This window comes from Lissotriton vulgaris, unplaced genomic scaffold, assembly GCF_964263255.1.
Source record: "Lissotriton vulgaris unplaced genomic scaffold, aLisVul1.2 SCAFFOLD_692, whole genome shotgun sequence".
Taxonomy (NCBI): domain Eukaryota; kingdom Metazoa; phylum Chordata; class Amphibia; order Caudata; family Salamandridae; genus Lissotriton; species Lissotriton vulgaris.
The window spans coordinates 516,072-542,015 of record NW_028252646.1 but is presented as its reverse complement, the minus strand read 5'-3'; the positions used below and the strand labels follow the sequence as shown (position 1 = coordinate 542,015).

The 25,944-nt window shown below is 47.2% G+C and overlaps 1 protein-coding gene across 1 annotated transcript in view; it reads left to right on the top strand.

The window, feature by feature from the left end:
- The window catches only part of LOC147662089 (uncharacterized), a 138,208-nt gene that overhangs the window by 57,708 nt on the left and 54,556 nt on the right, over positions 1 to 25,944 (top strand). The window contains 2 exon segments of the mRNA XM_086951119.1: positions 470 to 1,865; positions 3,093 to 3,546. Of these exon segments, the coding sequence (XP_086807245.1) occupies positions 470 to 1,865; positions 3,093 to 3,546 (1,850 nt within the window).

Sequence of the window (25,944 nt, the reverse complement as noted above, 5' to 3'; positions counted from 1 at the left end):
AGAGGTTATATGCCTGAATTTCGCTGACTATTTCAGTTTGATATTGACTTTTTCATTTGATAACCGGACCTAGTGAACTTTTCCAGACTTCAAGACCTCGCTGTTCATTGCATTGGACATCACAATACTTTGGAAAACTGAATAATTTTCCTATGGGATTTGGTTTAATCCTGCAAAGGATTTAAGTTCATACTTCAATATTTTTTTTTAGAGGTCATTTGTAATACATGACTCTAATACCTTCAATTAACTTTTAAGTTTGTGTTTTGTCCATATACATACTCACTATTTAATTATTATTGCTGTACATCTTTGTATTTTATAGCATATTGGGTATTTTTCGATTTTTTTGGGGGGTGTTTCTTGACTACAATTCAAAGTATACTCACATGTGGTGCTTAAATATGCAGTTTGAACCCCCAAACAAGTTTTTACAGAGTAAGGGCGACCCTTCCATTCCTTGGTGTAGGTGGAAGGAAGAGTTTATCACCTATTTAAAGGCTAAAGATGGAGAGAGAATGTCTGCTGAGAGGAAAAGGAACACTTCTCTTCATTGTTTGGGTTCGGAGGGACAAAATGTCTTCAGAACTCTTCCTCCCATGCGTTCAGGTGGTGATCACAATGTTTATGACGAAGCATTGCTGCGCATTGAGAACAGATTCAAATCCAATACTAGTGTAGCCTTAAATAGGTACAAGTTCTTTACTAGAGTCCAAGAGGAAACAGAAAGTTTTGATGATTTTCTTACGGCACTTCGAGCTTTATCTTTACATTGTAATTTTGGCTTGATCACTGATGAGATGATCAGAGATCAAATTATTGTTCATGTCAGAAGTAAAAAAGTACAAGAACAATTATGGATTCTGGGTGACCCCAATCTAGAAACAGCTATAAGCACTGCGAAAGCTTTAGAACAATCTGAAAGGTGGATGAAAACTCTGGAAAAGAAATCTGTTTCTGATACTGTAAGTAATGTTACTCAGAGATTTGTAGATTCAAGTGCCGTGAGTAATGTCACACCCAACAATCCATTGCCTAATCAAAGGTTTAATTCCAACACAAAAAATCAATCCAACCCCAAAGAATATTATTGTTACAGGTGTGGAAATCCATGTCACATTGCCTCTTTTCCACGCTGTCCTGCCATCGGTAAAGAGTGCACTAAATGTGGGTGTGTGGGTCACTTTGCGAAAATGTGTAAGGATACCAATGTAAAAAATAGTTTTTCTTCTAGCACATCATCTAACTTTATGAAGGGTAAAGTTTCTACTGTTTCACTTGATTTATATCCTCAAGAAGATGTACAATCGAAGATCGAATCTGGGATTGTTGTAACAATCCATGATACCTTTGATATTGAACTTGCTGATAGTCTAGGTCCACCTAATTGTGTTGTACATATCTTAGGAAGAGAACTTGAATTGATGGCAGACTCAGGGTCTCCATGGACTATCATTTCTGAAGTGTATTGCTCTGACGTTTTTGATAATTTGATTGATCGTAAAAAGTTATGTGAACCGGATATTAGAGCCAAAAATTTTAATGGGTCTTATATTGACTTCATTGGTTTCAAGGAAGTCTCAATTGAATTTAGAGAAAATATTGCATGGATAAAACTGTATATAGCATTAAAAGGAGTGAATGTACTGGGTTGGAGAGATCAAGCTAAACTTGGTATTCGGTTGAATCCCAGAGATAAAGATCCTGTATCTGTCATCGCTGTTGCGTGTGATAGCAGTATGACTGGGGAACAGAAGGATTTTGGTTGCGCTGACACCCGTGACGCTCAATGTGTAAATGTTGCTAGTGATAACATGGGAACTATTGGCGAGCAAGAAAAGGTTTTTACTTTAATGTTTCCTCAGGTATTTACTGAAAATCTTGGTAAACTCAATAGTTTTTCACAAAGGATAAAAGTTAAGGAGAACGCCATCCCTATTAAACAAAAACTGAGGGGAGTGCCGCTCCTCCCCGCGCTGTATTAGAGCTGAACTCAAATCCTTATTGGATGAGATGGTACAAGGGGGAATTATTGAGGAAATAGAATCTTCAGAGTGGGTTTCGCCCATTGTTTTGGCCCAAAAACGGGATAAAAGTATTAGGTTATGTGTCAATATGAGAGCTTTAAATGCTAACCTAATTACGGATTGCCATCCTCTACCCAATATAAATGAAATGGTATGTATGCTAGATGGTGCTTGTGTATTTTCTACTCTCGATCTACATTCTGCATACCACCAAATTGAATTAACTGAAGACTCTAAACATATCACCGCATTCATCACCCCACATGGTCTTTTTCAATTTAAAAGGATGCCATTTTGACTGGCATCAGCTGCCTCGGTTTTTCAAAGAGCAATGTATCATATTTTCAAGGATGTCAGTGTATTTGTGAAGTGTTTTCAAGACGACATTCTTGTTTTTTCCAAGAATGATGAAGATCATTACAACCATCTCAAAGAAGTCTGTAAAAGACTGAGTGAAACAGGATTGACCCTTAAACATAAGAAGTGTAAGTTTTTTTGTAAATCTGTAGAGTATTTAGGTCATACTCTTTCTGCTGAAGATGTTGTGCCTAAGAAATCTTTGGTAGATGCTATTGTGAATGCACCATCACCAGATAACAGGGAGAAACGTCTTTCGTTTGCTGGCTTATGCGAGTATTATAGTGAATTCATTCACAATTTCGCAACTAAAATGGAACCTCTCTGGGAATTAACTAGGAAAACTTCAGAATTTGTGTGGTCTGACAGACAAGAGGTTGCTTTCAAAAATATTAAAGAAGAGATTGTGAATGCTCCTACCTTGAAATCTTTTCCCCTCAATAAAAAGCTGTTTTAAGTCAGATCGCAGGTAAAGAGAAATGGTGTGTTGCTTTCGTATCTAGAATGTTGTCTGTCACCGAAAGGAAATATGCGGTCATAGAGAGGGAGTTATTGGCGTGTACATGGGCGGTGGAACATTTTCTGAATTATATGTGGGGCAACAGGTTCATCCTCAAAACTGATCACACTCCTCTAGTGGGGATTTTATCTCCTGGTGGTGGGTGGAATTCTACTGCCTGTATTGCCCGTTTATCTTCTAAATTGCAGGAGTACGATTTCGAAGTAGTGTATGTTCCAGGGAAATGTAATGTTACTGCTGATTTTCTCTCCAGATTACATTGCCCTAGTCAAGATGTAAATTATGATGAACAAGAGTTGGAGATTGTTTCTACTGTGAAAGATTTTGTTTCCAATGAGTTTACTGGTGTATCTGAATCTGAATGGAACTCTGAAGTAGAGAAAGATTCTGTATCTCAATTTATTTTTAATTGTTTGGAAAATGGATGGCCTAGGGACAAAACTGTTATTGCAGATTTTGCTCCTTTTTGTCAAGTATCCACGGAAATTGAAGCTATTGGTAGATTTCTTTTCAAAAAGGGAAATATGATTCCTCCTGTATCATTACAAGAGAAAATTATTACTCTTGCTCATCAAACACATTCAGGCATGTCTTCTATGAAGCGCCTCATCAGGGCAAATTTTTGGTGTCCTGGATTGGATGGTATGGTTAAAAGGATTGTTTGGGAGTGTTCCGATTGCATGAACAGTGATAAAATGCTTAGAGTGTATTCAGCTCCTCTTAGTCTTGTTTCTTGGCCTAAACACCCATGGCAGAAAGTAGCTTTTGATATTTCTGGTCCATTTTATCGCCTTCCTTCCAATGCCCGTTTTGCTTTAGTTTTGATAGATTATCATTCCAAGTGGCCGGAGGTCAAGTTCGTTGCTAGTACCACCACCTTTAGTAATCATTTCATTTCTTAAAGAGATTTTTGCAAGAGAAGGGTCTCCAGAAACTTTGGTTACGGACAATGGTGTTCAGCTGGTTTCACATGAAATGAAGGATTTTCTTACTTCATGTGGAATCAAACATTTTACTTCTTCCCTTTATGAGCCAAGAGAGAATTGTCAAGTTGAGCGGTCCAACCGAGTTCTTAAGGATTCTGTTGAATCTGCTTGTAGATCTGGTGAGTGTTGGAGGGATGTTGTAAGGAAGAGACTGTGGATGTATCGTATTACTCCGCATTCATTTACTGAAGTAAGCCCCTTTCAGCTTCTTAAAGGCAGGGAACCTATTTCTGATATTTGTCCCTGGTGGGTTAAGAAAATTTATAAGGATGTCAATCAGTTAGATATCAGTCATGTAGCTAAGCATGTGGAAACAAAACAAAACAACATGAAGTTGTTATTTGATCACAACATGAAAATAAAAGTTTCTGATTTTGTGATTGGTGAATGGGTGAGGATTAAAAAACCTACTCTTTCTCATAAAGGCTATTCCAAATTTGTTAATCCCATCAAAGTTGTAAAAGCGTGTAAGAATTCTGTGATTTCTCAAGATGGGAGAGTTTGGAATGTAAGGAAAGTTGCCAAATGTAAATTTATGACATTATGTGATGATTACAGTCAGAACACACGGGAAGATTCCCATCCTTCTCAAACTATTGCTCACAGGGTTAAGAGCAATGCCAGACCTGTGGCGTTGCCTTCAAGATTTTTATCATAGTCATTTGTTTATACTGTGTATGGGTGACTATTTTATTTCTTTGTTTGAGGGGGTGAGATGTGTTACATTGTGCACTACATATACTTGTTGCTGTAATATGCACATAGTTATTTATTTCCTTGAACTGGAGTTCAGCACCTGCATGTGTCCCTGACATTCCAGATCCTATGGTTCTTTGAGAGACAGTTTATGTCTCGTCTCTTAACCTGAAGGTTGCTCTGTGCCTAACTCTGAATAAATCTTAATTTGTTTTTATTATACTCTCGCTTAAATCTTTACAGGAAGGTTCTTCTGCAAAGGCTCACTTTGTGAGCAGAGGACAATAAGATCTTGTCTGACTCCCAGTATGGTTCTGTAGGGGGCGATTGTGAGAAGTTGGCCTGGTATGTGATGCTCACTAATTCTAGTGATCACCTTGTACCATGCCATGCAACCCTTATGATGATTGGTTGTAAGTCAATCTTATAGACCAGCTATCCTAGTAGCGTGGACAAAGCAGTCTTAGGCTAAACTCTGTAAAGGCATGTGAAGCAAGCTGTTTTACCATACACAATCCCCTTGAATACCAAAGGAAAGGACGCCACACAGATATATATTGAAAGAAATATATATATTTATTTACTACAAAATCCCCTATACTCTTTATGAGCACAAAAGCAAATGCGTTAAAACAAAACAGTTTAAATATACAAAAGTTGCACAATATGGATGAGCCCTAGGGGCCACCTAAACCATATACTAAAATAGTGGTATGAGAACCATCTAGCTGAAAGGAAGTAGGCCTAGGGCCTGGGGAATCGCTGGAGCTGTTCGGGACTAACAGTGATGAAGTCGGGAAAGGCCCGCGGAACTCTGCTGCAGTGCGGAAAGTGCACGCATATACCAATGTTAAGTCAATAGTGCGTAAAAGTTACAAAGTTAGTTATTAAGGAACCTTCCGAGTGACCTAGAGGAGTGAAACTTTAGACACAGACACTAGAGGTGTGTACCAGTGTAGGAACACCTGCGTTGCTGAGTTACCTCACCCACAGGAAGCGGGTGCACAGGTGCGAAGTAGTGTCGGGTTTCGTCACGCAGGTCGATGGTGCTTGGAGCTGAAGATGCTGCAGGCGGCTCGATGTGAAGAGTTCTGGTGGACCCAAGGGTGGATCTGAGGTGGTGAAGACCTGAAAGCAGAGGGGACAATGTTCAAAGTCACTAGCCAGTGACTACCTTTGAACCAGGATGGAACCAGGCGATGTCGGGTGCAAACAGGCGATGAGGTGTAGCTTCTCTCTGCAGCCACGTGGACACGAAGAGGTCGAGGATGTCCAGGCGTCGGTCACGAGCTGTCCCACGAAGGCTCTAGCTGATGGCGGTGTCGGCAACTTGTTCGGAGAAAACAGGCCTTGGCTAATGCAAGCCACGCAGGAATCAAAAAAGGCTTATCACTCGGACCAGCAAGGTCAGAGCGGGTGCTCCTTTTCACAGGAGCGAGGGCAAGTATGGAGCAACCAGACCCGCAGTGTAGATTGTAGGTTTTGTCGCCAAGATGGCTGCTGACCACGTGGCAAGTGGCCGGGATGGCGCGTCGAGTGGCACGATGCAAAATGGCCCCACGCAGATCATGGAGATGCTGGGGGGCTGATCTTCGGTGCAAGGGCTGCTCGATTGTAGGGGTTCTCAATCCCCAAAGCACAGTGTCGAGGGTGCCTCGGGTGCTGCGCAGTCAGCTTTTCGGGGGTCTTCCGAGATGTCCGGTCCCACGTCTCTCGGTGCCTCCACAGGTCCCTTCTTTGCAAGGACTGTGGATCGGGCGGTGAGAAGTCTGGGAGTCTGGGTCTCGTCAAGCTCTGGACTCGGGGTCCGGCAGGAGGCGGCGGCAAAGCAGACATCGAGTTGCTGGAAGGTGCCTGTGTTCACAGGGTGGCCACTTTTAGGCCACAAGGGAGATGCTCTTCAGTCTTCTGTGCAGCAGAATGTCGAAGTCCGGCGTCTTCTTAGTTTTAAGTTGATTTCAGAATGATCTGAGGTGCTATGGCACTGCTCCCACTCTTATTCCCAATCTGAGGGGTGGATCACCTGCTAGGTCCCTCCTCTGGGTGGGACCAGGAAGGGGGGCGGTTACACCCCCTTTCCTTTGTCCAGCTCCTCGCCAGGCCTGGGTCTGGAAAGTCCCAGGACCGGTTTGGACTGGCTTATTCACAAGGACACCTTGTGTGCCCCGGGCATGTCTGATTCTATTCAGCCCTGTCCTAACCAATACACAAAATCCTGTCTGGGGTGGGGCTCGCACCTCCCAAGGCAGGAAACCCTCTGTCCAAGCCTCCCTCGCTGGAAGGACTCCCAGCAGCAGGAGGTCAGACTTGTGTCTGTGGTGGCAGCATCCATTTTGTGATGTTGAGGCTAAGGTTAACTTTAACCGGGGTTCAGGTTATGTACATGTCGTGTCCCTCTAGAAGGGTGGAATGCTATCCCCGTTGACAGAACTGTCGAGGGGATAGTATTCCAAATCGTATGACACCTTACTCGGCATGTTTTGATAAAGCCCAACCAAAGTTAGCATATAACCGCAAGGTTTATAATGCACTTAAGAGTATATGGTATGGCAATATCCCGGAACAGCTAAGGGAGTTCTTCCCGACAGCTGCAGACAGGCTCAGCTCATGCTAGAGCACCATCTCACATGAAACCACGCACTCTGCCCCTAGGATTGCAGGGGCCTTCCATAGGAATGGCTTATAGGTTAACATGTGTCCAGTTAAGGTTAGATATAGGGATACTATATCTAAGCAAGAGGTGATTACACCAACTTACCCCAGCTGAGTAATCAGCCAGTTGTGTCAAAATATGGAGGCCAGGCCAGGGGTGGCACAATAAATGCTGCAGCCCCTAGTAGGCCTTGACTACACCTATGCCCTGGGAACCTATGGTACACTGTTACAGGGGCCTATAAGGTAAGCCAGTTCCAATTCGTAATACACCTAGATATGCTGCATTTTATGTTTTTATGCAAATTGTATGAACTCCCCCGCAAACGCTATCTGGTCCCTCTTTTATAAAAACATAGTTTTTATCAGATTCGGCCAGCCATGATGTATTTACAATTATCATATAGTGATTGTATACTTTTTGTACTAGAATTTTTAAAATCAGTTGTCAAATACAGAAAATCCTTGGACTTATAATGAATTTTTCTCAAAATTTTTAAAGCATTTCAAAAACTGTACGCTACTATATAGAATATCAAAAAATGCACTGTTATAAATTGTTATAAACTAAGTATTGATTGTATCTTAATGTTGGCTTTTTTTCCCCACAATGAATTTTATCCTGCTGTACTTGCTTGTGTAACTTTTATGGTTTGTAAATTCAAAACCAAAATAAAGTTTCATGAATTAAATTGACGTATCATATAGCCTGTAGTAAATGCATTTAACTATAGTGATATATTGGTATTGTGGGGCTGCACAGAAAGAGCATTAAAACTCTCATGCAAGTATGTCGTTTGCTGAACGATGCAGCCTTAACTCTGAATGCTGACAAATGTGAATTCCACAAGAAACGCTTGAAATTCTACAGCCATGTCTTTTGACCGAGTGGCAGAGGAATAGCAATGTTAGAGCGATGTCTTGAAGAGGTGGGTTTTCAGGAGCTTGCGGAAGGCCAACAGAGCATCCAAAAACTCGAGCAAACCATTGAGAGCGCCATTGAAACGCCCGACTTTGATCCCAAACTCCATACAGAGGTTGTAATTGATGCTAGCCCTGTAGGGTTGGGCGCAATCCTTGCACAGCACAAGGGACCGCTTAATTCTCGAGACATCGTGGTACATGCCAATAAGAGACTGTAACAAACTGAACGTGCATACTCGCACCCTGAGAAAGAAAGTTTGGCACTGGTTTGAGCTTGTGAATAATTTCCATGTGTTTTTGTATGGAAAGCCCTTCACATTAGTGGCGGATACCCAAGCATTGTTGATGGTATTCGGCAATCCCACAGCAAAAATGCCTCCTCGAATTGAGCATTGGGGTTTGAGGTCACAAGAATTACAAATAAACGATTCTTCATCGTCCAGGGAAAGATCAGAAACTGGCTGATTATGCCCTGGTACCCCATGTAAGACAGTGGAGGATTACATAAAATTTATAGTGAAATCTAGCACACCAACTGCCATGTCTTTAAAGAAAATTGTCACTGCCACGAGCCAAGGTTGTGGCATGTCAAGATTAAAAGTTGTTGAACCAGTATTCTAGACCTCTCACTAATGACAGCGAGTATATGAAGTTCAGAAATGTAAGAGATGAGTGTGGGGAACGGGGTCGGGAGAATGAGAGTCGCCACGAGTGTGAGTCTATCTTTAACCACTTTATTCGGTTTGAAAACACCGAGATAGGTTCAAAAAGGATTTAGAGCACAGTGTCCTGGAGGGTATAAACAATAAACGTGGAGTCTCTCTGTTGGGGAACTTCCGAAGTCTTCGGTTCCAGTCTTGAGGCAGCTGGGAGTGGCCACAGGTCCGGTGAGGGATCACCAGGGTGCTACCACCAACTCTAGCAGTCTTGGAGTGTAGACGGCCGGCAAGGTATGACGATAGTGACCACCCTCAGGCTACCCCGTCCCACCCCGTGATTTAAACAACCCTTGAAAACGCCCTCGTACCTTGTGGAGCCACACTTCTCCCCTGGAAGTGTGGCGGGGCGACTTGTGGTATCGTTGGCCTCCTGGCTTGTCGTCACTCAGCTCCAGGAGTCCCAGCAGCGGTTCCACGACGGTTCCACCGTCTTCTTCCGTGGCGTCCTCCTCGTGCTTCGGCTCGCGTTCCGAAGGTTCCGCGCCGACAGTCCAAGACGGGGCTTCCTTAAACGCCCCCAGCTTTTCTGATTGGGTAGTGTCAGATGACGTCCTCTCACCTGATTGGCCGATCGTTGTAGAACATGCCCCTAGCGTCATAGAAGCTGCATACAGAGAGGCACTCCCCGGGGCAGAGCCGGGGAAACCCAGGAAATGTCCAAAGGATCCTGCGGACGGGGTGGAAAGGAAGAAACGTTAGCAAGCACACCCCGTCCGTCCGAAACAGGAAGCTCATCTAGGTCAAGGAGCTCGGCTTCGTGACACATCCCACCCCCAGGATTGACCCGATCGGGGGGAATCGGATAGCGGGACAGGAAGTCAACATTCCCTTGCAAGGAACCCTTTCGATGACGGACCTCGATCTGGAAATGCTGCAGGGCCAAAAACCAACGCAGAATGCGATCGTTGTTCCCCCTGTTACGCTGAAGCCAAGTTAAGGGAGCATGGTCCGTATACAACACAAACGGTCTCCCATCGAGATAGTATCTCAGTTTTTCCACTCCCCAACGGACAGCTAGGCACTCCTTCTCAATCGTAGAATACGCCTGCTCCCTAGGAAACAACTTGCGACTGATAAAGAGCACAGGTCTTTCAGCCCCGTTCTCGTCCTCCTGGGAAAGAACCGCACCAATGCCAACCCCAGAAGCGTCCGTCTGGAGAATGAACGGCTTGAGGAAATCAGGGGAAATGAGGACAGATGAAGAAGTCAAAGCGTCCTTCAAGGCTTGGAAAGCCGAAGACTGTACCAGAGAAGGAGCGGGGAGTGCAGCAGACTTGATGTTCTTCCCGAGGAGGTCCGTGAGAGGAGCTGCCAGACTAGCAAACTGAGCAATGAACCGGCGGTAATAACCCACCAACCCCAAGAAAGCCCTGAGTTCTTTTTTTGAAGATGGGTAGGGTAAAGCTTTAATTGCTTCCAGTTTCTCAGTCTGAGGCTTAATTTGTCCATCCCCCAAAAGGTACCCAAGATATTTGACCTGCTGGAAAGCAAATCGGGACTTCTTCGCATTAATGTGGAGATTGGCATCCCTTAGACTGCTCAGTATGTTCCCAAGGTGTTGTAAATGGTCATCTCAGGTTTTGCTAAATACTACAATGTCGTCCAGGTAGGCAGACGCGTATTGTAAGTGAGGTGCCAGCAGTGTATCCATGACCCTCTGAAACGTTACTGGCGCCCCATGCAAACCAAAGGGAAGTACCGTGAAGTGGTAATGACCAGATGGGGTTGAGAATGCCGTCTTTTCCATGTCTTTGGGAGCAAGGGGTATCTGCCAATATCCCTTGGTGAGATCTATGGTGGTGATATACCGAGCTTCCCCAAGGCGTTCCAGTAATTCATCGACCCTAGGCAAGGGGTATGCATCTTGTTTAGACACCCGATTAACGGCCCTAAAGTCGATACAAAAACGGATACTACCATCAGGCTTCGGTACCAAGACCACCGGTGAGCACCAGTTGCTGTGGGAAGGGACTATGATTCCGGACTTCAGCATACTGTCTACCTCGGCCTGGAATGCCAAGCGTCTTGCCTCGGGAATTCGGTAGGGCTTCTGTTTTACCACTGTATTGGGGAGAGTAGGTATGCTGTGTTCCGCCAAGTGGGTACGGCCCGGTTGATCCGAGAAGACTACTGAATGAGACAAGAGCAGTTTCCTAACTTCTTGTTGCTGGATATCAGATAGTTCAGGATTGACAGGAGCAGCACTAACTTTATGGTCTGTATTGAGTACAGGAGACACCACGTTGACTGTCTGAGGGGGTGGACCTAACCATTTTTTAAGGATGTTAATATGGTACATTTGGGTTTTGCATCTTCCTAACTGTACCAGGTACGTAGTTCGTCCTATTTTCTTCAAGATTTTGAAGGGTCCCTGCCACTCCTTCCTCATTTTATGTGTAGAGGACGGTAATAGAATCAAAACCCAGTCACCTACATCTAACACCCTCCACTTTGTTCCACGATCATACAGGGTTTTCTGTTTGGTTTGAGCTACCGCTAAATGCTCGTGAGCAAGCGATCTGAGTTTGTGTAGTCTGCTCTGGAGTTGTCTGGTGTAGTCCAACAGGGCCTCAGCTTCCTGTGCTCCCTCAGTCTCCCAGCTATCCTTCGTGATCTCAAGGAGTGTTCTAGGGGGTCTTCCGAACAATAATTCAAATGGGGAGGTCCCTAGACTGGACTGTTTCTGGCTACGGAGTACAAAGAGAGCCAGGGGCAATAACTGGTCCCAGTTCTTTCCATCACCCGACAACAACTTTTTTAAGGTTAGCTTAAGGGAGCCGTTGTATCGCTCAACCAAACCGTCTGTTTGTGGGTGATACACAGACGTCTTGATGTGTTTGATATTTAACTGTTTACATACCTGTTGCATCAAACGGGAAACAAAAGGGGTGCCCTGATCGGTAACGATCTCTTTTGGAAAACCCATGCGAGAGAACACTTCAACTAGCCTCTGGGCTATCGCTACTGAAGTGGCTGATTTAAGAGGAAAAGCCTCGGGATACCGCGTGGCATAATCAACCAAAACCAATGCGTATTGATGTCCCCGGAAGGATTTCGGTAAAGGCCCGATTAAGTCCATTCCTATACGATCAAATGGGACCCCTATAATAGGCATGGGTACCAAAGGGGCAGGAGGTGGTGTGTATGGGTTCCGTTTCTGGCATATTCTGCACTCCTGACAATATTTCTGTACTTGGGCGTAAATACCTGGCCAGAAAAAGTGTCGCAATATAGATTGACTTGTCTTTTCTACCCCAGAGTGGCCAGCTAACAAATGGGCATGACCAAAGAACAATATCTGATCACGAAAATCATTCGGGACCAGCAGTTGAGGTTCAGCATCAGCCTTGGCGAGTCTATAAAGTAGACCATTTTTTTCAAGAAAAGTGGGATAGGTCCTAGTGGTCGGATCCTGTCCGTTTCGTGCAACCTGCCATGCATTGGTGAGACTTGCATTGTTCAATTGGGCAGTCCTAAAATGGGTGTCCCTGGCCCAGGGTTCTGCAGCTAACAAGGTATCATGGGGAAGGGACAAGTGGTGAAGGGTATCCAATAACAAAGTACTAAATGAAGGATTATCAGTCCCTATGATTATGGGTTCAGGTAAACCAGCCATAACTCCCACAACAACTTCCATATTTTTCCCTGAAGGTGTGTGAAGCGTGATTTTGGCTATAGGATATTCCTTGACGTCCCCATGGACACAACGGATACTGACCCGTTTCCCCGGAATGAGAGAGTTGCGGTCTACCAGCTCCTCCCTTATAACTGAATGTTTGCAACCGGAATCTAATAATGCTCTTATACTAGTACCGTTCAAAGAGACACGTACATAGAAAGTGGTTCCGGTTTCTTGTGCATAGAGGATAGACCTTGGGGCATAGCTCACGTCCATAGGTTCGTCTTCTCTTTCTTTTTTTTTTTCGACAAAACCGGGCAATATGCCCCCATTCACCACAGTCATAGCATTGAGGTCCTGAATTGGGAAGTTTGGGTCGTTGAAACCGCACCTTTGGAGGATCGGGGATGGGTTTTTGGAACCTTTTATCAGTTTTAACAGGTTGTATGACTTTAGTGGTTTTTTCGGGTTCCTTCATATAAGGCTTACCCTGAGCCCGGGCATAACAAGTTGCCATTTCTATAGCATGCTCCAATGTTAACCCTGCATGTTGCTTAAGCCACCACTGGGTGCTATAGGGAAGTGCTTCGATGAACTGTTCAAGATATACTTTGTTCATAATGGCGTCAATGTTTCCTTCATGGGGCTTTAGCCATAAGTCCGCAGACTCTTTTAATTTGAAAAACAAGGTTTTGGGTAAATCCCCGGGTGACCCTTTCTCTTGACGAAACCGCAGTCGATGGGTTTCCTCGTCTACCCCCAATCTATCGAGGATATACTGTTTCACAACCGCATAGGCAGTTGTTCCATCCCGGTTTACTGTCTGATAAGCTGCCTGGGCCTCACCGGTTAGCAATGGCGCCAAATAGAAGGGCCACCCATCGCCAGGCCAGGAACTAGCTCTTGCCGCTCTTTCAAAGTTCAAAAAGAAAGCAAGGGGGTCTTCACCTGGACTAAACTTCTGTAACGGTACAACAGTGCCCGGAGGTGGAGCTGTAGCCCTTCCCTGTCCTATTAGTCAAGTCAAGTCAAGTCAAAGAATTTATATAGCGCACTACATACCCAGAGGGTCTCAAGGCGCTTAGGGAGGGGAGGAGGATTACTTGTCAAATATCCTCGTTTTAAGTTGCTTTCTGAATGCTAGGTGGTTCTGGGTAAGACGAAGGTAAGTGGGGAGTGAGTTCCATGTTTTAGCAGCCAGGTATGAGAAGGATCTGCCTCCCATGGTGGACTTGTTGATGCGAGGTACAGTGGCGAGGGCTTGGCTGGAAGAACGTAGTTGGCGGGAGGGGGTGTAGAAGGACAGTCGTGAGTTGAGGCATTCTGGTCCGATGTCGTAGAGTGATTTGTGTGCGTGGGTTAGCAGTCGGAAAGTGATCCTCTTATTGACGGGTAGCCAGTGGAGGTCTTTCAGGTGGCCAGAGATGTGTTCGTTGCGCGGGATGTCTAGTAGGATCCTGGCTGAGGCGTTTTGGATTCGTTGGAGTTTCTTCTGGAGTTTAGCGGTAGTACCTGCGTAGAGGGTGTTTCCGTAGTCCAGTCGGCTCGTGACCAGCGCATGGGTGACTGTTTTTCTGGTTTCGGTGGGGATCCAGCGAAATGTTTTATTGAGCATGCGGAGAATGTTGAAGCAGGATGAGGATACGGCGCTGACTTGTCTGTTCATTGAGAGTGAAGAATCCAGGATAACGCCTAGGTTCCGTGCGTGGTCTGTCGGGATGGGTGCTTTTCCAAGGGCTTCCGGCCACCAAGAGTCGTCCCATGCAGAGGGGGATGTACCTAAGATGAGGACTTCTCTTTTATCTGAGTTCAGTTTCAGACGGCTGTGTTTCATCCATTCGGCAACTTCTTTCATTCCTTCGTGTAGGTTAGTTTTGGCGGTGCTGGGGTCATTGGTGAGAGAAAGGATCAGTTGAGTGTCATCCGCATAAGAGATGATGTTGAGGTTGTGCTGGCGGGCGATGGCCGCGAGGGGGCTCATGTATACGTTGAAGAGGGTGGGACTGAGTGAGGATCCTTGTGGTACGCCACAGATGACTTCAGTGGCCTCGGACTTGAATGGTGGAAGGCGGACTCTCTGGGTTCTTCCGGTGAGGAACGAGGTGATCCATTCAAGTGCTTTTCCTTGTATTCCGATGTTTCTGAGGCGTTGTAAAAGGGTGCTGTGGCAGACTATGTCGAAGGCTGCAGAGAGGTCGAGGAGGATGAGGGCGACTGTGTCTCCATTGTCCAGTAGAGTTCGAATGTCGTCTGTTGCTGCGATGAGGGCGGTCTCAGTGCTGTGTTTTGCTCGGAAGCCAGATTGTGAGGAGTCGAGGGATTTGTTGGCTTCGAGGAAGGCGGCGAGCTGGTTGTTGACAGCTTTCTCGATTACTTTGGCCGGGAATGGAAGGAGCGAAATGGGGCGGTAATTTTTGAGTTCGGTGGGGTCCGCTGTGGGTTTTTTCAGAAGGGCGGTGAGTTCAGCGTGTTTCCAGCTTTCCGGGAAGGTGGCGGAGTTGAAGGAGCAGTTGATGACATCTCGGAGGTGCGGTGCTATGACGGAGTCTGCTTTGTTGAAGATGTGGTGAGGACATGGGTCTGTGGGGGATCCTGAGTGGATGGAGTTCATCAGGTGGATGGTGTCCTCAGTGGAGATTGGGTTCCAGTCGTTGAGGGTGTTCAAGGGGGGAGAATGTTCAGCATATGGTTGGGTGGGTTGGTCTCCGGGTTGGTTGTCGAAGCTGTTGTGGATGTCTGCAATTTTGTTGTGGAAGAATGAGGCTAGGGAGTCGCAGAGGGCTTGAGAGGGGGTGATGTCGTTGGAGTTGGCCGAGGGATTGGTAAATTCCTTGACGATGTTGAAAAGTTCCTTGCTGTTGTGGGCGTTGTTGTCAAGTCGATCCTTGAATGCTGTTTTCTTGGCCTTTTGGATTAGTTGGTGGTGTGTGCGGGTGGCGTTTTTGAAGGCGTCCTTGGTGCTAGTGGTTGGGTCTTTTTTCCAGGCCTTTTAAAGGGAGCGGCAGAGTTTCTTGGACTTCTTAAGATCATCGTTGAACCATGAGGCCTTCTTGCTGCCAGGTTTGCTTTGACGTTTTTTCAGTGGTGCTAAGGTGTCGGCGGTGTTGGATAACCATAGGGTGAAGTTGGCGGCGGCTTGGTCTGGGTTAGAAGAGAGGGCTGGGGTGTTTAGAAGGAGCGATGAGGAGATCTGGTCGATGGTGATTTTGTTCCAGTTTCTTTGCAGAGTTGGTTGGAGGTGGTTGATGGGTTTTGGCTTGTTGTAGGTGAAGTGAACGCAGCTGTGGTCAGTCCAGAGGAGATCCGTAGTGTGGCTGAAGGAGACATGATTGCTGGAGGTGAAGATGGGGTCGAGTGTGTGGCCTGCGATGTGGGTGGGGGAAGTGACCAGTTGTTTAAGTCCGAGGTTGGCGAGGTTGTCCAAGAGGGTGGTGGTGTTGCGGTCATTGATCTTTTCAAGGTGAAAGTTGAAGTCTCCCAGAAGGATGTAGTCTTTGGAGGAGAGTGCGTGTGGAGTGATGAAGTCCGTGATGTCTTCACTGAATTTTGCGCGGGGTCCTGGTGGTCTGTAGAGGAGGGTGCCTCTGAGTGTGGTCTTGGGGTCAATGTGGATCTGGAAGTGAAGGTGTTCGGAGTTGGCGAGGTTGGCGTCAGAGCTGGTTGAGATGCGGATTGATTTCTTATGGACGATAGCGATTCCTCCTCCTGTGTGGCCGGTACGGTCCTTGCGAATGATCTTATAGTCTTCAGGGATGGCAATGGTGATGTCTGGGGCGGAGGAAGCGTTCATCCATGTTTCCGTTAGGAAGGCGACGTCCGGAGAGGTGGTGTCTAGTAGATTCCATAGGTCAATGGCGTGCCTGTGGACCGATCGGGTGTTGAGCAAGATGCATTGTAGGTGGTTGGGGTCGGGAATCTGTGGTGTGGTTGCAGCGGAGATGTTGTCGGTGCCGATGAATTTGCAGGAGTAGCAAGAGAAAGGTCCATGGGTGTGTCCAGGAGCGGCTTGGACGCAGTTGGGGGAGCGGCCGGGGTTAAGGGCTAGGAGGGTGGTGGCATCGTAGGAAATGCGGGAGGGCTGGGCAGCGCGAGGGGCAGGGGGTCTGGCGCTGGGCGCGGTCCAGGCGCGGACGGGCGTAGACGGGCTTACCTTTGGTGCACCTTCGGCGCGAATTGGGCGCGGTCGCTGCGCGTGAACGCTGCGCGCGGGAACTCCTGTCATATATGGATGGTGGAGGGGGAGGGGCGAGGGCGTCTCAGCTGGGAGGCGGGGCGGGCTACAGAGGAGCACAACAACAAATAAAATGGAGGCGGAGGGGTGAGCAGAGCGGAGCGCTAGGGGGAAAACGCGCAATCAGCGTGAAAGTGACACAGGGAAAAACCAAAGTGCATACAAATAAAGCGGCAACCAAGGCAAACAGTAGGCAATAAATACGAGGCACTTTAAAAGCAAAGCAAAGCGCTGCAGAACTATACCACGCTGGGGAGCGACCACTCAGCCCAAAAGCGAAGAGTGAGTTGTGTTTGTCCCTCCGCCAATTTGAGAATGTTATCGGACTGCGTTTGGATGGCTTGGGAAAACGCAGTTCGGTCTGCTTCCATTTGGGTCAAGAGTTCCTCCATTCTGTATCGGATGGCGTGGTTCACTGCTTGATCCGAGTCACGGCACCACTTGTGGGGAACGGGGTCGGGAGAATGAGAGTCGCCACGAGTGTGAGTCTATCTTTAACCACTTTATTCGGTTTGAAAACACCGAGATAGGTTCAAAAAGGATTTAGAGCACAGTCTCCTGGAGGGTGTAAACAATAAACGTGGAGTCTCTCTGTTGGGGAACTTCCGAAGTCTTCGGTTCCAGTCTTGAGGCAGCTGGGAGTGGCCACAGGTCCGGAGATGAACTCGGGAAAAGGAAAAGAAAAGCAGCCACGTTAGGGGCTGGGGTCGGTATATACAACAGATGAGAGGAGGGTAGGGTAGTGAGGGATCACCAGGGTGCTACCACCAACTCTAGCAGTCTTGGAGTGTAGACGGCCGGCAAGGTACGACGATAGTGACCACCCTCAGGCTACCCCGTCCCACCCCGTGATTTAAACAACCCTTGAAAACGCCCTCGTACCTTGTGGAGCCACACTTCTCCCCTGGAAGTGTGGCGGGGCGACTCGTGGTATCGTTGGCCTCCTGGCTTGTCGTCACTCAGCTCCAGGGGTCCCAGCAGCGGTTCCACGACGGTTCCACCGTCTTCTTCCGTGGCGTCCTCCTCGTGCTTCGGCTCGCGTTCCGAAGGTTCCGCGCCGACAGTCCAAGACGGGGCTTCCTTAAACGCCCCCAGCTCTTCTGATTGGGTAGTGTCAGATGACGTCCTCTCACCTGATTGGCGGATCGTTGTAGAACATGCCCCTAGCATCATAGAAGCTGGATACAGAGAGGCACGTCCCTGGGGCAGAGCCGGGGAAACCCAGGAAATGTCCAAAGGATCCTGCGGACGGGGTGGAAAGGAAGAAACGTTAGCAAGCACACCCCGTCCGTCCGAAACAGGAAGCTCATCTAGGTCAAGGAGCTCGGCTTCGTGACAATGAGCTTTCAGTAATGCAGGAAGGCCTCATCCTGCAAGGTACACAGATTGTTATTCACCAAAGTCTCTGACAACAAGTAGTCGAATTTGCCCAAGAAGGAGATCGAGGAATAGTTGCCACTAAGAGAGCTCTCCGTGATCGAGTCTTGTTTCCTTATCTTGTCGAAAGGGTCAAAAAAGTATTGAAGACTTGTCGCATATGCAACTGTCTTTCATCTCAAGTTAGTCAGCAACCTTCGATTATGTCAGAATTGCCACATTATACTTGGGAGAGAATTGCTATTGATTTTTTATGACCCTTTGGATAATGGACATCATCTTCTAGTTATTGTTGATCAATACTCCCATTTTTCATTGTAACAAAACCTTTCATCCACTACACATGAGCAGGGTTATTCAAAACCTAGATGCAACTTTGCAACATGACTTGTACCTGCAATCTTAAAATCTGACAACGACCCACCTTTTAATAGTCGATAATTAAAAAACTTTCTAAATCAGAACTGAGCGCTGCAGTTTGGGGCTGTGGAAACGGAGAGCAATTTCTGGGGAGTCCTGGAAGGATGTCAAGACTTTTCCTCTCCCTAGCAGTAGTGAGGATGATGATGGCGCGGTCTTCGGGCAAGAAGGACTTGTCTTCGGACGAGGAGGGCAGCCACGTCCCGGCGACCCCCAGCGCAAGCAAGGTGTGGGTCTCCAGCTTACCCTTCTCTGTGGAGGCACTGATGGTGGACAAAAGGTGCTCTCCATGGGGGGGCGCCTCCACCGCAGCCGCCGCACCCCACCTTCAGAGGGGCACAGGACAGCCCCAATCCCCTGGGGAGCTCGGCCTCCATGGACACCACCTCGTTCAAGTCGGAAAACTCTGATGACGGGGGCGGCCTGGGCCAAGGACTGGGGCAGATACTCTCTGCCGCCAAGAGTCAACCCCCCACCCCTCTGTCCCCCGTCTGTGATACGCCAACTTGCCTGCTGGCGATGCAATCCTTGAGGGGAAGATGCGGCGCCGACTTCACAAGGTGCCGCCGTTATGATCACTCACCGTAGGAAAACAGACAGAGAGCGAGGGCACAGCTAACGACCCTGACCACCCTGATGACCAATACCAATACGGGTGGTGGCGGGCTCTGGTGACCTGTGCCCCCTTCCTCCGATATAATTTCAGTAGTGCTCTAGAGGCGCTCCGGGACCGTTGCCTGACCCCAAAATGGCTCCCGCAGTCGGGCATCACCGGGAGTCTTAACGGCGCACCCTGGTGGGCCCCCATGCACTATACAGCAAAGATCTCATCTCGCCCATCAAAGAGCAGGAGCACCGTACGAATTAGTGGGGCTCTCCCAACTCTGAAGAAATTCAACAACAATCTAGTGGAGCTGGGGGACCGATGCCTGACCCCAACATGGTGCACGCAACCAGACAGACCAGACGGCCGAACACATCAGATCTCGCGGTGCCTGGCCCGAAAATGGGGCCCACAAAGGTTTTTCCTTCAGTGAGAGATAGTGTCTCAGTTGACAAGGGTGCCCAATGTGCTCCCAGGACAGTAGCATAGCTGAGTTAACTATCCTAAGAACTAGAGGCAAGCCCACCTGCTGAGTCATGAAAATAAACAATCTGTACTTGCCGGAATATAAGATGGCAGCCAAGCTTCATCCCCTTTCCTATCCTGCCACCTGGTTATAACTATGCAGAATAAGCGCCTGCCACATAATGCACCATCTCATGATGTTAGCCATGGTAGGATGAGCTCATTAACGACGAGTGGCGATTTTTTAAATTTGCAAAGAAAAAAAACTGACTTCGACCAGACCTCAAACACATCTCCCATCCGGTCTAAATGGCAGCTCCAGCTCCTTCTCTGGTTGGTTTAATCCCCCGCCTCCCTTCTTCTACCACTATCCTCTGATGGGGACATGATCTTCCACTACTTGATTATGCTAGTGTAGCCTTTGTATCTATTCAAAACGTTATTTTCCTGATCGCTGGGACCTGAGCAACATGGCGGATGCCTGGTGGAGCGGCTAGACATCTATGGAGGAGATTGGCCCTGGCTTCCTCCTTGACCGTCACCTACCCAGCCGGATATTGGGCACAGTTCCTCCTCGTCTCCTCGCTATGACTCCTTCCCCCCTCCCTCCTACGAATTCTTGCAACATTGTTTTTGTGTACTGTACCTTACTATGCTCTTGTAACTGATGTAACTCTTGATGCAATGATCCTAAATGTAAAGTGCTCTAGGTCTAGTTGGGTCTAGTTGCGCTATATAAAACTTTAAAAATAAAGCATAAAAAAAGCACTCCCCTTTGACCCCAGGCAATGGTCTGATAGAATGCCTCATGAGTACTCTAAAGAAAGCTGTTCAGCATTCTGCATTGGGGGGGGCTCGACCTCGAAGGTTTTGAACATTATTATTTGAGGTTACCGTTTGACCCCCTCACTCAACCTCAGAGGAAATTCCTGCACCTATCATGTTTGGAAGAGTCATGACAACAAAGCTTTCCTAATGGAAGGGGCTGGGTGTGAGAGGGGATACATCTGCATTCATCTGCATGCTGATAGTCTTCTTGGGCTGGGAGAGAAGTCATTCACACTTTCATTTGAATAGGTTGTGTCCTGCCCTCCCTCAAAGGGCTGATTTACCACCTACTGATCGTCTGGAGCCAGGACTGGGCTGCAAGGGACTGTTGCACACTTCTGTGGGTTCATTTGAAGTCACCCGTTCATCAAAGATATTTTTGAGTATATGTACTGAAGCTCTAATCCCATGCTTTTAGACGCTGCTTGGGACTTGTAGCCAGCCACTGTTGCTCTAGAAACTGCTCATTGCCATGAGGACTGCTGTGCTGCCAGGAGCAACCACCATTTTGACTAACTGCCTGGTTGTGTTGACCTGCTGCTGCTGGGCTGAAGGAGGGGCTGCCAATTTTCAACCTAACTGTATGTGCTGTGTGCTGCCTGCCACCTCCTTTTGTGCCCCGAAGTGCTCGCCAAAGGCTTGTTTGCTTGCCCCCTGTTCTCTTGAGATCTCTGGGCCACGAAAGACCTTGCTGCCTCTTTTCTCCAAGACTTCTGCTGGGTGAGCCCATTTTACAAGGGCTCACATGTAGCCAGTGCTCCCTTCTGCACCAAGGTAAAACAGGACAGTGCACCATGGGCCTACAGTGCAGCGCTCTGACCAGGGGAGAGCCTTTGTGCATTCTAGGGAAGTGCGCCATGTTTTACAAACCAGCATGTGGTAAGCGTTTTTCTTAAGCGAGAACAGCGTTGTTTCGTCTGGAGGCATTACCAGAGAAACAAACACGTCCTTGAGCCAGCGTGCTCACTGCCGCTGAATTGTATTGTGAACCTCACCCCTGGAGTCTGGCAAAATATCACCACTGTCAGATGGCACCTAGAACAAACTAGTGTGGCCCCTCTGGTCGTGAGACCCGAGGAACAGCCCCCTGAAGACTTGTACTGCTCTGAGGTGGTACAGTGCAGCGTCTAAGGCTGCAGAATTACAGGAACTGCACAAAGCCTTCAAGGCAGGCCTTTCGACAACACGTTGTTCTATAACATGTGGCGGGCCAGCATTCTGAGGCTCATTCTAGCCATCCTCTCCCTCTGGTTTTAACGCGTATACTGCACGAAGCTCTCAACGTCTGGTCCCACTCCCAAAACATGACAACGTTGTTACAATGTACAAGTTACAGATGCCCTGAAGACAGTGACCCTGCACCCACAAAGGTACTGTGAGACGGGTTGAGTCCAGAAGAGTGGTAAAGCCGCCCTGCTCTCCTTCACGGGTGGCTTGGATGTCCTTGGGCAAAGAGACGCGATTCAAGCGGCCCTGGCGGGCACCAAATTCGCAAGAGCATGATGGGCATTTCTTGTTTAGCATTGTCTCTGCTCTGGAGATGACCTCAAGAATGGTGCAGACCCGTCCATAGAGGAGAACTGCTGGAAGAATCAAGCTCAATTACTATTTATCGTTTAGTAGTATATATAACCGTCCCCACTCACTCTCACGGGCACATACTCGACCAGGTCTGGTCTCTCAATCTCCCAGTGGCTTCGGCGGCTGTTTCTCCCTGCCCCTGGTCCGACCATGCCCTCATCTCCCTCTCCATTTCCCGTAACCCGGTATCCAAAACTCTGCATGCCAAAAACACCTGGGCACGGAACTGGAACAGACTGGATTTTCCCTCCTTGACCTCTCTGCTTCGAAACTCCACTCCCACCCTCTCTGGCTTATCATCTGCCTCGCAAGCCGAGGCCATAAACACCTGGCTGGCTGGCGGCTGTGATTTAGTGGCTCCCCTACGTCGCATTTCCATCTGTCGACCTAAGGATTCCAACAGGTGGTTCAATGACCACCTGAAAGAGCTTAAACTGAGCACCCGACGGGCGGAGAGACAATGGAGGAAAAATTACTGTCCCTCATCTAAAACCCACTTTCTTACATCATTGGCCAAATACAAAACAGCAATCCTCGCCGCAAAAACTGCCCACTTCTCTACAAAAATAACGTCTGCTGGAAATAAATCCAGGGAAATTTTTGGCATAGTGAATGACCTGGCATTCTCAGACCGAACCTCACCCCAAATCCCTCCCTCCCAGCTTCTCTGTGACCAACTCAACACCTATTTCCTGGATAAGATTGCTACCATCAAGGCCAATATTCCACCACCCTCGCCAGCTTTTGTTGATCCCTCCCCCCCCACCGTTCAATGCCCTCTCACTTCCATTCCCCCCTTCACTCAGGAATCATTTCTGGAGATTCTTCCCAAAGTGAAGTCAGGGTCCCCGGCGGACGTCTGCCCGGCACGTATCCTGCAGCAAATTTACTCCTGCTGTCCTGAACCCCCCATTGCCTTCCTCAATAGCTCCCTAGCACAGGGTGTAGTGACCCCTGCGCTAAAGGCAGCCGCTATAGTACCCATCTTGAAGAAACCTGGCGCGGACCCTTCCATCTCGGCCAACTATCGCCCCATCTCCTTATTTATTTATTTATTTTCGGTCTTGTATAGCGCAGGAAATCGATCTCCGAGGAGATATCTTCGCGCTTTGTTACCGATAGCAGAGCAGGTACAGAAAAATGTCTGTGTAGCATTATTGGAGTTACTGGGTGGAAAATAAGAACGTCTTCAGGCATTTCCTAAAGGTGGTAAGGTTGGAATTTAGTCTGAGGGCTAGGGGCAATGAGTTCCACAGAACAGGACCTTTGTAGGCGAGGGCTCGACCTCCCTGTCTTTCTCTTTTTATCCTGGGAATCTGGAGTAAGGCTTGAGTTTCGGAGCGTAGAGCTCTACCAGGATAATAAGGCTTAAAGATCTCAGTCAGGTATCTAGGGCCAGTTCCAAACAAGCATTTGTGGATAGTACAACAGATTTTGAATTTTATTCTCTGACAGATGGGAAGCCAGTGAAGTTTATTGAGTAAGGGGCGGGAAGAGGACCCAGCAGGGGCATTGAGAATCAGCCTAGCAGCCGTGTTTTGGGCCACTTGTAGCCTCCTTAGCTGTTCTTTGTTGGCAGACAGGAGTAGTCCGTTGCAATAATCCAGCCTGCTAATCACTAAGGTCTGTACCAATGTTCTCCTGTGGTGGTCTGCCAGATAGGGAAGAGCCCTTCTGAGTAGGCCAATCACCCTCATACATGTTCCTGTCACTTGTATGGCATGATCTTTAAGCACCAGAGGTTGGTCAAGCTTGACACCCAGATTTTTCACACATTCCTTTGGGCCTGGAGCTGAGCCCAGTTCCGGAGGCCACCACTCAGGTGACCAGAGGAGTGGGGCATTCCCAAAGAGCATGACCTCCGTCTTACCCACATTACATTGTAGGTAATTGGAGGCCATCCATCCAGCTATTGCCCTCATTCCAGCAGCGAAGGAGTTTTTTACTGCTGTAGTCATCTTTTGAAATGGGAACAATAGCTGGGTGTCGTCAGCGTAAGATATTGGTGTGAACCCGTGTTCCCTGACAATGTTCGCCAAGGGGGCCACATACACATTGAATAATGTGGGGCTTAAGCATGAGCCTTGTGGGACCCCCTTGGTAAGCTCCCTAGAGATGGATTGGTGGGAGCCTAGGCGAACATTTTGGGAGCGGTTGGAAATAAAGCTTTTTAGCCATGAAAGGGCCGTTCCATCCACTCCTACATCCCTCAAACGACTGATCAAGGTGCCGTGAGACACCGTGTCGAAAGCAGCGGACAAATCTAATAGCACCAGGATCATGGAGTCTCCTCTATCCTGTGCCATCCGGATGGTATTGGTCACGGAGAGGAGAGCCGATTCTGTGCTATGATTTGGCCTGAACCCAGATTGAGAGGGGTCCAGGCCGTCTGCTGCCTCAATAAATTTGGAGAGATGCAGGTTGACATGTCTCTCAGTCATCTTACTCAAGTGAGGCAGGAGGGATATAGGACGTAAATTACTAAGATCCGACCATGGCAACGCGGTGTTTTTGCGAATTGGGTTCACTACTGCCCTTTTCCAGTCATTGGGGACCATTCCTTCTCTAAGAGAGAGATTAATTAGTGCTTGAAAGCTAGGGGCTAGTAGGCTACCCAAAGGGGCTACCAATTTGGCAGGTAGTAAATCTGCAGGTGAGCCCGATTTAATGAGGTTAAGAAGGCTATTAACTTCAGTCAGACTAATCTCCGGAATTGTAGTCATAGTAAGACCACTTATTCCGTTTTTAGTTGACTCAGGACTAGGGACAGTGGTATCATCCCTATTATTAAGTGCCTCAGTGATTTTTCCATAGATTACTTCAATTTTTTCCTCAAAAAAAGCAGAAACCTCATCACATAGATTTTGACTAAAATCATCTGGACTTTCAGAGGCTGTGGGTTTGACAAAAGATTGCAGAATTCTAAAAAGTTCCCTGGTAGAATTTCCTGCCTCTGTTATCTGCAGATCAAGTTTATATCTTCGGGCTTTCTTTATGTTTTTAAAGTACTTTGATTGGGCCTCCAGGTATTGTATTTTGCTGATAGGGGTATATGATTTCCACCATTTTTTCTCTAAACTCCTGCATTTTTGTTTTTCAATTCTTAAATCTTCTGTGTACCATGTTTCCGTTTTAGTTTTAACATTTTGCTTATGTAATTCTAGAGGTGCTAATAAGTCTATGGCTTCTAGGAGTGCTTTATTAAATTTAGCTAGACCTTGTGTAATGTTATCTTTTTCAGAGAGAGTAGGTTCAACCCATATTTCCTTTAGTCCTTCAAGAGTAATTTTATGCCATTTCCGTTTCCATATGGCAGGAAGGACTTTGGGGGACAGTCGGTGGGGAATATATAGTTTAAAGGTTAACATATAGTGGTCTGACCAAGTGATAATAGTAGGGGAGTAGCAAGTTATTTTAGGACAATTAGTTAAAATTAAATCCAGTGTGTGGCCACCCTGATGTGTTGGGCCCTTATTTTGGATTTTGAATCCCAAACTGGAAAGATCACCAAGTAGGGATTTAGTATCAGGGTTATCTAATATATCTGTATGAATGTTAAAATCTCCAAGGAGAATAAAATCTTCATTGGCTCTAAGATAAGGGGCCAGCAATTCCATTAGATTTAAAGAAAAATCGGAGCATGAACCAGGGGGACGATATAATAGTGCTCCTTTCCATTGTGCTTTGGTAGAAGAGGAAAATCTAAAAATCATAACTTCCATCTGGGCGTCACTACGCTGGTCGAGTAGTGAAACCTTTAGGTTCTCATTATAGACAACAGCCACCCCTCCTCCAACTTTAGTCGGACGGTCTAAGTGTAGCATCTTAAATCCAACTGGGATTCCTAACATTATTGCGGGGGTGGTATGGGGTTTTAACCATGTCTCTGTAAGGAAACAGATATCTGGTAGATCAGTGTTAATCAGGTCCCATAGTTG